General features: G+C 37.7%; 1 protein-coding gene across 1 annotated transcript in view; it reads right to left on the minus strand.

Moving 5' to 3' along the window:
* Ctnna1 (catenin alpha 1) overlaps positions 1-12,390 on the minus strand; it is a 125,664-nt gene that overhangs the window by 90,587 nt on the left and 22,687 nt on the right. Inside the window, exons 2-3 of the mRNA XM_050135028.1 lie at positions 9,703-9,809; positions 7,828-8,023 (exon numbers count right to left, since the gene is read on the minus strand). Coding sequence (XP_049990985.1) covers positions 7,828-8,023; positions 9,703-9,807 — 301 coding nt within the window. The 5' untranslated portion in view covers positions 9,808-9,809. The remainder of the gene's footprint in view (positions 1-7,827; positions 8,024-9,702; positions 9,810-12,390) is intronic.

The raw sequence follows: 12,390 nt of genomic DNA on the forward strand, positions 1-12,390 counted from the left end.
CACACACACTCACTCACTCACTCAAAATATTAAAAAGATAGAAACAAAAGTAAACGGTGGTGGCACACACCTTTAATCCCAGCACTCAACAGGCAGAAAACAAGTGAATCTCAGTGAGTTCAAGGCCAGCCTGGTCTATAAGAGCTAGTTCCACAACAGGCTCCAAAGCTAAACAGAAAAACCCTGTCTTGAAATTAAAAAAAGAAAGAAAAAACATTAGGGTTAGATAGATGGTTCAAGAGTTAAAAGAGCGCTGACTGCTCTTCCAGAGGACCCAGTTCAATTCCCAGCACCCATTGGTAGTTCACAGCTATCTGTAACTCCAGTTCCAGGGGACCCTGACACACATGGCAAAAAAACAATTCATACTTTAAAAAACAAAAAGCACCCACATATTACTCTTGGGGCTGGAGAGATGGCTCAGCATTTAAAAACACTTGCAGTTCTTCCAAATTCATTTCATGGCACCCTCATTAGGCAGCTCACAAAAGCATACAACTCCAACTCTAGGGAAGCCAACAATTCTGACCTCTCCAAGCACCCAAACACCTGTGACATGTATACACAAAGACATTATGCACATATAAAGCTTAAATAAAAATATTAACAATATTAAACCTAATAACATGGAAAGAAAATGATATAAAGTTTTGACTAGAAATAGGGATGTGGGTCCACAGAAAAGTGCTTGCCTAGCATGAACAAAGCCCCACTGTTCAATTTCCAAAATAACCAAATAATAATATATAATAAATATGTATAATAATAAATATAATATATACACACTTATATATTTATTTAGTTAGTTGGTTTTTTTTCAAACAGGTTTCACTGTGTAGCAACAGACTTGGAACTTGCTCTGTAGACCAGGCTGGCCTCTAACTCAAAGATCCACCTGCCTCTGCCTCCATAGTGCTGGGATTTAAGAGTGCACCATCACCTCCCAGCTAATTTTTTTTTAATTAAATATTTATAATTATTGCTAAATTTAAGTTTTATCCCCAAGACCTATATGATACAAATGAAGAGTTTTTTCCAGGAATTTTAAGGGCTGGAGGAAGGCAGCTTTGCACCAGCACCTCATCTGTTCCTGATCCACCCAGATGGCAGAAGAGTCCACTACCACAGCCGTGAGCAGTCTATCCCAGGAACTGTGAGGTGAAATAAAATTTTCCTCCCTCAAGTTACTTCTTTTTCAGTCAAAGAAATAAAAAATAATAATAATTAAGCTCTACAGCCAAGGCTGTGTGGAACTGGCCAAAGGGAAATGAAGACCCATACATCAATGGAAGGAAACACAGAACCCAGATCTATTCCACACAAGTACAATCAACAGATTGTTAACAAATGTGCAAAATTAGTTCAATTGAGAGAAGACAACATTTCCAACATGCTGGCACAACTGGGTTCTATACAGGCAAAATGGGAGGAGAAAGTGACCTAAACACTAACCTGATTTAAAAAAAAAAAAATACAATCCAAACAGCTCAAGTTTATATACATAGTCTAAAAACATAAAAGTAGCTGGATATAGTGGCACACACTTTTAATCCCAGCAGGGGGAATCTCTGTGAATTCAAAGCCAACCTGATCTACATGGTAAGTTCCAGGACAGAAACCTGTCTCAACACTCCCAATGACCGAAAGAGAGAAAGAAGGAGGGAGGGAGGGAGGGAGGACAAACAGATGAAAGGATAAAATGATAATGAAAATTTTTAAAAGAAAACATAAAAATCTTCATGAAGAATTTATATGCATAAATGGTATGGGAAACCAATACAGTAGACTTAATCAAAATTAAAGTTTTACTGTAGGGGAGAAAATGTTAAAAGACCAGAAAATGATTCAATGGTTAAGACTGCAGATTTCTCTAGCCGATGACCCAGTTTTGGTTACCAGCACTCATATAAGGCAGCTCAAAACTGCCTGTAATTCCAGCTCCAGAGCACCCAACATTTTCTGGCCTTCTAGTGCACCTAGACCCACATACATATACACATACATAAATACAGACACATATGTATATGTTCATAATTAAAATAAAACAAAGTCTTTATGAACAAAACAAAAAAATTGTTAAGAGGATAAAATGCAAGAGGCATCTCTACTTTCCCATGGTAAGTCATAACCATTCTACAGAATAGCAGTTAAAAGTTCAAACAACTATTACGTAGACCTTCAAATCATACATCATTCTCAGTGGAGAAAAAGCCAATCTCAAAAGATGAATGTAACAGCCTTAGAAGGACAGAATTACAAAGTGGTTCAGGAAGGAGGAGAGGTATATGAATGAATATCAAGAAGTAGATGAGATCCTTGAAAAAAAAAAATGAACAAGTCCTTGTACCTTGGCAGTAGTTATATAAAATCTACAGATGTAATAAAAAAAAAAGTTAAAATAAGGCAACCTATTAATTGACTGTTGTGAGTATCACTAAATTACTGGACCAAATATTGTCAAGCAATGCTAACTTGACTAAAAATTGGTAGCACTGAATGCAAATGGCTCTATGCTGAGATGAGGGTTTTTTTCTCCCTTTTCTTTTTTGTTCAGAGAAATTCTCATGTATCCCAGACTGGCTTTGAACTCACTATGTAGCTAAGGATGACCTAGAACTTCCTGTCTCCACCTACTGAGTAATGAAATTACAGGGGAATGCCACTCTGCCTGGTTTTATGTGACATTGAGATCAAACCCAGGGTCTCAAAAATGCTAAGCAAGCACTCTACCAACTAAGCTACATCCCAAGTTCCTGGAACAAATACTTTCAAATTTAAATAATTTGCCTCAGTTCTCAGCACCCACCATTGCCTCAACATGTTCCTAAAATGATTCAGGTCACAAGAAAATAAATGACATTATTTCATGTACCAACTCCCTTAGTTTATCTATTAAAAGAACAGTTATTTGCACACATTAACATGCATGAAAACTTATTCCTTTACATTTTTCCCTCCATCCCCTTGTTAGCACACAGCAGTGACAACGTGTCCAGGCTTAGAGTCCTGCCTCTAGACTCTCCCATCTCTCAACCTCTTCAACCTTCCCGGGAGAACAAAGCTCAAAGATTACTCTCCCATGCACCACCTCTTTTCCTTATATTTGATGTTGCCCAGATGGTAGAATTTCTTAAAATTAAACATTTCAATTTAAATTTTAAAAAAAAAGTTTTAAAAATAAACACAAACCAATACTGGAAAGGGCTGCTTCCTGAGGGAGTGAGCTCTGTATCACTTATGTACTGGAGCATATGGGAAGCTGTGAACCTGTCCCAACAATAGAATCCTGTGATCCTACATCATTCCCTTCAAGCTCTTCCCTTCCACACCTGGCATTCCAAGCCACTCCTTAAATAGTGCCCTAAGCCAAGAGCATACCTGTAGCAAGAACCACAGAGCTGGGACCAAGGAAGCTGGGAACCAGCCAGAGGCTGCTTCACTTGGCCTGATCCAGTCTTTACAATCCAAGAGCTCGTGTAAACCGACCTGTCTCTCTTAACAGATCATGTCCACAGACAAGACACACCTTAAGGCCAGTACCCCAAAGCTACTGGTGGAATGAATTCCCACAACATTTCCTGTTTTTGTCTAAATAAGAACGTTCTAAGCCTAATACAAAATATACAATAAGAACAATTATCAAGAATTGTCGGGGGCTGGAGAGATGGCTCAGAGGGTAAGAGCACTGGCTGCTCTTCCAGAAGTCCCGAGTTCAATTCCCAGCAACCACATGGTGGCTCACAACCATTTGTAATGAGACCTTGTACCTTCCTTGCCAGCACATTGTATGTTTAATAAATAAAGAAATCTTTAAAAAAAAAAAAAAAAAGAATTGTCCAAGAGAAAGAAAGGGTAATAACATACACAAAAGTGAGAGACTGAATTGAAGAATAAAGTCAAGACTAGCCTGGGCCTGAAAACAAAAAAACCCACAGAACATAGTAATTTTCTAGACCATTTACGGGGAAGAATGTTTTCTGAGATCAAACCCAGGACCTTGCGCATACAAGCCAAACCTCCAGACTCTCCTAACCTTTCCTGTCTCCAGTGCTCTATTAACACTGTCCTGCAGCACGAGCCTCAACATTCTCCAAGAACAATCTGCATGTGCTCCTACTTCACTGGATTGGCATTCCCTTTTTCTTCTCAACTTCAAGATCCAATGTTCTAACACATTAAGGAAGATTTCTAACCTGGTATTTATCTTCTCATCATTCTTTCTATATTCATTCTATTAATTTACGTTTCTAGCCCATGTGTCCTAATTATAAATTCTACAACAAAACATAAAGAAAAAAAACAGCCTTTCTGCTTTGGTGATATTTATGAATGAGAATTGCCTCTACAGGCTCATATTTGAATGTTTGGTCCCAGTTGGTGGAGCTGTTTCAATGAGAAGTGTCCCTTGGGATGGGCTTTGAGGTTTCAGAAGTTCACACCATTCCCAGTGTTTCCACTACTGCTCCAGCACCATGCCTGCCTGCCTCTATGCTCCCAAGCAAGATCATCATGGACTCTTAACTAGCCCTCTGAAACTTTAAGCCCCAATAAACATGTCCTTCTGTAAGCTGTCTTGGTCATGGTATCTGTAGAGCAACTAAAAAACTAAGGACACTACTAAAAGAATGTCTTCCCCATCAGAGGAACACACACAGTCAACCAGCCGGCCCCATTCTGTTTTTTTCTAACATACATTCTTCCTAGAAGATTTGCTTTTACTCAATCATGTATTAACTTGAACCCTCTTTCATTTTCTTTCTGTTTTTTGTTGGTACCCCTCCCCGCAAGACAAAGCTATTCTGTGGCCCATGCTAGACTTGGCCTCTTTCCTGAGAGGGAAAAAAAAATGTTATTGGAAACAATGCAAGATTGTATAAAGGTGTGCCTCTGCTTCTTCTAGTCTTCACCCAGGTGTACACATGAGCAGCAGGGACAAAGCTGCTAGTATTAGAGCAAGCCCCTATCATCAGCTTTTGAAACAAAATGCTGATGAGGCCCAATATTACAAGCCCTGCTGTTTTAGCTTGGTGGGTGTTTTTTGTTGTTGTTGTTGTTCTCTTTCTTTTCTTTTTTTTTTTTTAAGGATAAAGGCTGACATGTAGCCCAGGTGTGACTTTCAATCTTCCTGCCTAAACTTTCTAAGAGGCAAGCCTCACAACAACCATCAAGTAAAATCCTATTCCAATAGAAGGTATGTAACAGTTACCTTGAGTAACAATTTGTTCAGATTTAGACTCATCATGGAAACAAATTTCTAGGCATATTTACGTGGGATTATCTAGACTGGGTTAACTGAGAATATTCATAACTCTCTGCTTCCTGACTAAAGGAGCAATGAGACCACACACCTCTGTCCTGCTAACACACCTTGGCTCACCAGGCTATACGGTATCCCTTCCAACTCTTAGCCAAAAATAGCTTCTTTATGTTTCATTTGTTGGTTATTTTCTTATAACAACTAAGACAAAGCAATTAATACAGAAACTATTCCTCATTTCCCCACATCCAATTTAACATCACCATCCTATTTTTGAAACCTCCCTTTTGTGAGACAACGGTTCTCTGTGTAGCCCTGGCTTATCCTGGAACTCACTCTGTAGCCCAGGCTGGCCTAAACTCAGAGCTCCGCCTGTCTCTGCTTCCCAAGTGCTGGGATTAAAGGTGTGCACCAGCTCAGCCTGGCTCTCCATTTCTAATCACTTAAATCATCTCATCTGTCAGGTGAATGTCCCTTAGGCAGCTAAGTGCCTTCTTTTACTAGTCAGAACTCTCATTTTCAAGGACTCATTAAATACACTTAAGATAATCCGAGGCAGCCCTCCTCTGTATGAACTATTGAAATACATATCCATGGGGGCAGGCATGACGGCAAACACTAATGATAATTTGGGAAACTAAGGCAAAATGATCCATGTACCAGGCAAGTCTGACCTAAGTAGCAAGACCTCCATCTTTAAAAATTAAAAAGAAAAAGAACCTACTGTATATAAAAGACATCAGTGATTAATGATGAGTAAAAGGTGACTTTGGGGGTAACAGAAATGCTCTGAACTTAGGACAACAGTTGCTTAACCCTGTGAACATACTAAAAATACTGGAAGGATGATGACTCTCGCACCATGTGCACTGTATCAACTCTTTTGAGTCTCCACCTACATGAAAACATTCATATTTGTCAAAGAGAAGTAAAACACACTTAAATTTTGAGAAAGGAAATACAGACTCACACTGTACTCTTTAGGAAACAGTTAATTATCCTAAAACATGTACCTATCACAAACCAGGTACCGTGTTTAAGTACCACAGAGAAAGAACAGCAGACTACAAAATAAGCTGGAAAGAGGCGGGCAACCCATTTAATTATCATTATGATAAGAACTAGGAAAAAAACACCACTCAAGGCTAGGACTGACCTAATCAAAGAAAGGGCACATATGAGAAGCAGCAATATGCTTCAGTCTGTTTAAGGTTCAGCACCTAGTTTAAGTAGACTGACATTATAATGGAACCCTAGATCATAGGAGTTTAAAAGTCTTGAAATTGATAACTGGCTCCCATTTGTCATGGGAAACTCGCCTGGTCATTTTGTTACCCTGAAGGAAAGATGGACCTGAGTTTTATCAATGTGGGTGTTTCTGACACACGTACAGCATTAAGTGGTATTTTAAGGTACCCAAATTTTCATACACATTATTTATATAACAGACTAATTCAAAAAGAAAATTATGGTACGAAACTATATGCATTCATTAGTCATGGTTGCACAGAAAAGAAAGCACAGGGCACACACAAGCCCCTAACACAAAAGGTATGACTTCAAATTCAAAAATATTATAAATATATAAACAAATACTTCTTTGAATATAACAAACTTACATTACTAAACAGGTAAAAATCTTAGATTAGGAATTAGAAAACTGTATTTTGTATTTCAAAACAGAATACTTCTGCTTTTATAAATTTTATTAGATCATACCTTTGTACATTTGTGCATACATTCTCCATAGTTTCTTTCCCAACTCAACAGCAGGGCTGAACAGTTTCAGCACAGATTCTATGGCCAATAAGACTAAAATGTTACCTGGTCCTTTACTTAAAAAAAAAAATCTAGAAACTCCTATCTAATCAAAAGTAGTCAACACTGATACAGAGCAAACACATCTAAACTACCTTTAGGAACCAGATGTTTCCATAGATACCAAAAGGCATTTCCTTAGATAAGCATTTATTTAATATACTAGTAAAACAAGTCACATCAGGGCTTAGAACCAATAAAGACCTTCTAGAGAAAGGAACTTATATTCTTGTGCTGGCTAATAAATCATCCAAAACACAAGGGTAGCTTCAAAGGAACATGTATGATCCTTTGGGGTTGGGGTACTGTCATCTGAATTTGGATACACATGGATCTCTGTTTCCAAAGTTACTCACATGCATGGGGACGTATGCTGATGGCTTTTGACAGTAGAACATTACCTCCTCACTACAGAACTTCCAGAGTATTCTTATGGCACAGCAGCCAACTTTCCCCAGGTGAATAACCCATGAGAAAAAAAGGCCGGTTACGGCCAGCGAGATGGCTCAATCAGTCAAGGCAGATGCTGCCAAGCCTGACAACCTAAGTTCAATTCCCCAACACACACACAGTTTAAAACAAAAATCAACAACAACAAAAAACCTGACTCCCACAAGTCATCCTGACCTCTACATGCATGCTGAATACAAACACAGGTATGTGTACAGATATAAACAAATGTAATTTTTAAATTTTACTGAGTTTCTACAAAGACCTGTATCTCTTCATATGTACAGCAAGTATTGACCTACCTTGTTTTCGAACATCTTCTACAGCAGCCACAAGCTCCTCCTTGAGAAACTGACTCTCTTTTGCAATTTTATCCCCCTTTTCCAAGAAATTCTCAGTTGCTTGTTCAACAGATGCAGCCAAAACATGGGCCTTCTTAGAACGACCTCTCTTTTTATTAGAGGGCCCTTTACTGTTGGTGTTTACCAGGGTTGTCACCTAAGAGTTAAATTTTTTAAAAAAAAAAAAAATAATTATTTAAAGTGAAAAGTAACAGACTAATATCTAAAGACAGCAAGCCTCAATCCATTAGGAAGGAAGGCACTACACTTAGAAAGCTTGCTAAGCGTGAAACAGCACAATACTTTCCAGATTGGAGAGCAGAAAAACGATGCTACATTTAGTTTCCAAAATAATTTATTTTTTAATATGCAAGATAAGAAATGCAATGCATATTTTAATTTCTTAAATAATCATTAGGTTTTAGAGCGACTTCATAGACTAAAACTAACATTACTGATAAGTACAATGCCTTTTTTAGTGAAGAATTTCTAGAACAAGTTGAACAATTAATTTAGCTTTATCAGAAGGCTACATTGTCATTGTCACCAGTCTGCAAAAGATAACTTACTTTCTGAAGTCTGTTCAAGCTTATTAACACAAATCTTAGCATTAATTAGTAAAGGTCCTTAATAAAGAAAAGAAAGATTGCCCACAGAAACCTACTGTGATGATGCTTAAAGTTTCAGAACTTTAGCCATCATTAATAAGTTTAATATGCCAGATGATCTGTAGGTTGAAGATGATTAAAGATTTGTTACAGTATAAATCTGCCAACACAAGACCTGAAAGATACAGTATATACTGGGTTCAAGAAAGCAAATATTCTACCTAACCCCCACACAGCTACATATAGACACATAAAATAACAGTTTATGATTTGGAAGGCAATTTTTGGTTGTGAGCCTAGCCTGTGATGGCTGAGCCATTTCTCCAGCCCTTGGAAGGCAATTTTTAAAGGCAGTAAATGCCATTCTCATTTTCTCTCTCCTCTAATATATACAAAAGAAGAAAGATATATAGCTAGCTGCTAAGTTAATAAACGCCATCACATTATGATACATGTATTGTAACAGAATATACCAAGCCTACACCTTTAAATTCAATTACCTGCCAACTAATCCTACACAACGAAAGGTGCATTAAGCTAAATGAGGAACTGTAACAATCAAGTCCCATTTTCCTTGATTTCCTCTCCAACGGAGGGTAAAGAAAAGCACAAATATTTGGACATTTGTGCCACATACTAATAACCTTCACTATCAGCAGTAAGACTTTAGAAAATGGTAGCAACTGTAGTCTAAAGAATTAACTATAGCCAGGTATGGTTCACATAGCTCTAATCCAAGCAGTATTAATAAAGTAAAGACAGGGATCAGGAGAATTTAAGTTCAGCCTCAGCTACTTAAGGAGTTTTGATACCAGTCTTGGTGATATAAAACCCTGTCTCAAAAACAGTAGCAAAAAGAATTAAATAAATATATGTGGGGCTGAGAGATGGCTCAGCAGTTAAGAGTACTGACTGCTCTTCCAGATGACCCAGGTTCACTTCAATTCCCAGCATCTACATGACAACCAACAACTGTAACTCCAAGATCTGACACCTTCACACAGACATACATGCAGGCAAAACACCAATGCACAAAATAAAAATAATTTTAAATAAATAAATAAATGTGTTGATATTCAGCTAGTAATGAAACCAAATCATCAAACTAACCAAGCTCAATCAATTCAAATAAGACTCTGAGCTAACAACCTTGGTCATGAGTCTGTTAGCCAGGCCTATTGCAAAACAATGTTTGAACAGCTATGCATTTATGTTTCCAGATTCTTACCTGTGTAACAAGAGGCTCCAACAGTCTTTCAACAGCCAGAGTCCTGATCTCTAGACTTTTGGGGTCCCATTTGAAGTTTATGTTGCCAGTGTGGACGGCAGTCATTTCTAAGAAACAAAAAGCCAAAATCAAGCAAATGTCAAACAGAAACATAAAATACATAATAAACTTCTAACAAAGACTTTCCTATCAGTAAAGCAGCATTCACAAGATGAGATAATTATAACTAACCTGCAAATGACCTCTTAATCCCTAAAGTTTGGCTTCTCTGATACCAAGATATTTCTAGTTCCAGTTTTTCCAGTCCAGCATTGGTACAGCATGAGAAACTAATGTGAAGGGTATTTTAAAAAAATTTCTGCCAAGCCTGATGACGCACGCTTTTAATCCCAGCACTGGGTAGGCAGAAGCTGTCAAATCTCTATGAGTTTGAAGTCAGGCTGTTCTACATAACGAATTCCAGGCCATTCAAGGCTATAGAGTGAGACCCTGATCAAGATGGATGGATGGATGGAATGAAGGAGGGAGGGAGGGAGGTAGAGAGGGAGGAAGGGAAGAAGAAATTTTTTCAGAAACTAATACAGCAACATTTTCTATTAGTTTTCCCCCGTATCTACTGCAGTATCCCCAAAGGTATACCTCACTTCATTATTGCTTTAAAGTATTTTATGTGTTAAGTACTGATTTATCTACATATATGTCTGTGCACCATATGCATGCCAGGAGCCCAAAGAGGTCAAAAAGGGCATCAGATCCTCCAGAACTAAAATTACATGAATGGCTACAATCCACCATGTAGATGCTAGACATGGAACCAGGGTCCTCTATTAAGAGCAACAAGTACTCTTAACCACTGAGCCATTGTTCCATTCCCTGTTCTGAATATTTAACCTGGGTTTAATAACCTGGAGAATAAATCCTATTTAATATCATGGATACCTTTAGCAATTTCAAAGAATCAATATGCCACAAAAATATAACATGAACCATTTATGTAACTTAAAACTTTCTAGTAGCCACAGTGAAAACATTTTTAAAAAAAAAACAGATTTTAATAATGTACTTTGTTTAACCCAAAATATCCAAAATATTTCAATATGTAATCAATATATTTTTAATTAGAGATGTCTTATTTAAGCACCAGGTATTCAAAATATAGTATTATTTTACACTTATGAAATAACTCAATTCAGACAAGTTGCTAATTAAAGGCAGTTAGTAAACCGGGCTGTGTTGGCCCTTTAATCCCAGCACTCAGGAGGCAGAGGCAAGAGTCTCTGAGTTCAAGGCCAGCTGGTCTACAGAGTAAGTTCCATTAACAGCCAGGGCTACAAAGAGAAACCCTTCCTCAAAAGAAAGAAAAGTGATCAGTAGCTTCATGCAGATAAACAGTGTACCTTAAACACACTACCATGCAGATAACAAGTCCTGATAACTACTTCCAAGAAGTACTGGTCATGCATGTTTTTCTTTCAAGACATGCTCTACTATCACTACAACTATGAAAAGCACCGATATTCCCGTTGTTTACAAAGTTAGACAGAGCTGAAAAATGTAGCTTTTATATATACTAATGATAAATTCCTGTAAGTAAGCACTGAAAACAAAAACAAAATTTGTCCAATACAAATTCACTATACATAGGCCAGGTGGTGGTGGCGCAGACCTTTAATTCCAGCACTCAGGAGGCAGAGGCAGGAGGATCTCTGTGAGTTCAGGCTCCAAAGCTAAAGAGAAACCCTACCTCAAAAAAAAAAAATCACTATATATTAAGGAACCTCAATCCAGACAGATGTGGCAGCATGCACATTTAATTCCCCCACTCAGGAAGCAGAGGCTGACGGATTTCTGTAAATTCAAGGCCAGCCTGATCTATAGTGAGTACCCTAGAACTACATAGTGAGACCCTGTCAAAAAAAAAGGAGGAGGAAGGGAAGGAGGAAATCTCAATTCACTAATGAAATGGTTCACAGCTTATAGTTAAAAGCACTGGCTGCCTTTCCAAAGGGCCCAGATTTGGTTCCTAGAATCCATATGGCAGCTCACAGCCACCTGTAACTCCAGCTCCAGGCAATCTAAAGCACTACCACCACCAGACCCCTAGATATATTTTCTAATATTATGGAACTATGCAGTCACTCAGGGAAAAAGGTTATTTTCACAATTAACAAAATTAAATTCTTTACATGATAAATGAGGACAAGATCCAAGAGCACACTTAAGTCACCTTAACTACTTTGAACTTTTAACATTTATACAAAAAAAAAAAACCTATCAACCAGTATCTTTTTCAAAAAGCTTTTCTACAGATTTAATTAGATAAAACAGATTGTGATCCTCTAGATGATATAGGCTATTAATATGAATTACAGGAAAATTCTTTCAAACAAAAGACCTAATGAATACAAAAAATGTATTTAAATAAAAACACTACTTAGGCCAAGCATATAACTTACCCAGCACTCAGAAAGCTTAGGAAGAAAGATCACAAATTAAAGATCAATCTAAGCTAAGGAATAAAAGCCTGTCACAAAATAACAAAAACTTTAAAAAGGTAAGAAAAGGGGAAATGAACATTTAGGAACACCCATAGGCATAGATGATTCACAGAAGAATCAAGAACACTAAAGCACTTGGCTGAAGAGACAGCTCTACTCCTGTAAGGACCCAAATTCAGGTGGCTCGCGA

The sequence above is a fragment of the Alexandromys fortis genome, unplaced genomic scaffold, assembly GCF_014885135.2.
Source record: "Alexandromys fortis isolate MF-2015 unplaced genomic scaffold, M_Fortis_MF-2015_v1.1 scaffold_25, whole genome shotgun sequence".
In the NCBI taxonomy this organism is placed as follows: Eukaryota; Metazoa; Chordata; class Mammalia; order Rodentia; family Cricetidae; genus Alexandromys; species Alexandromys fortis.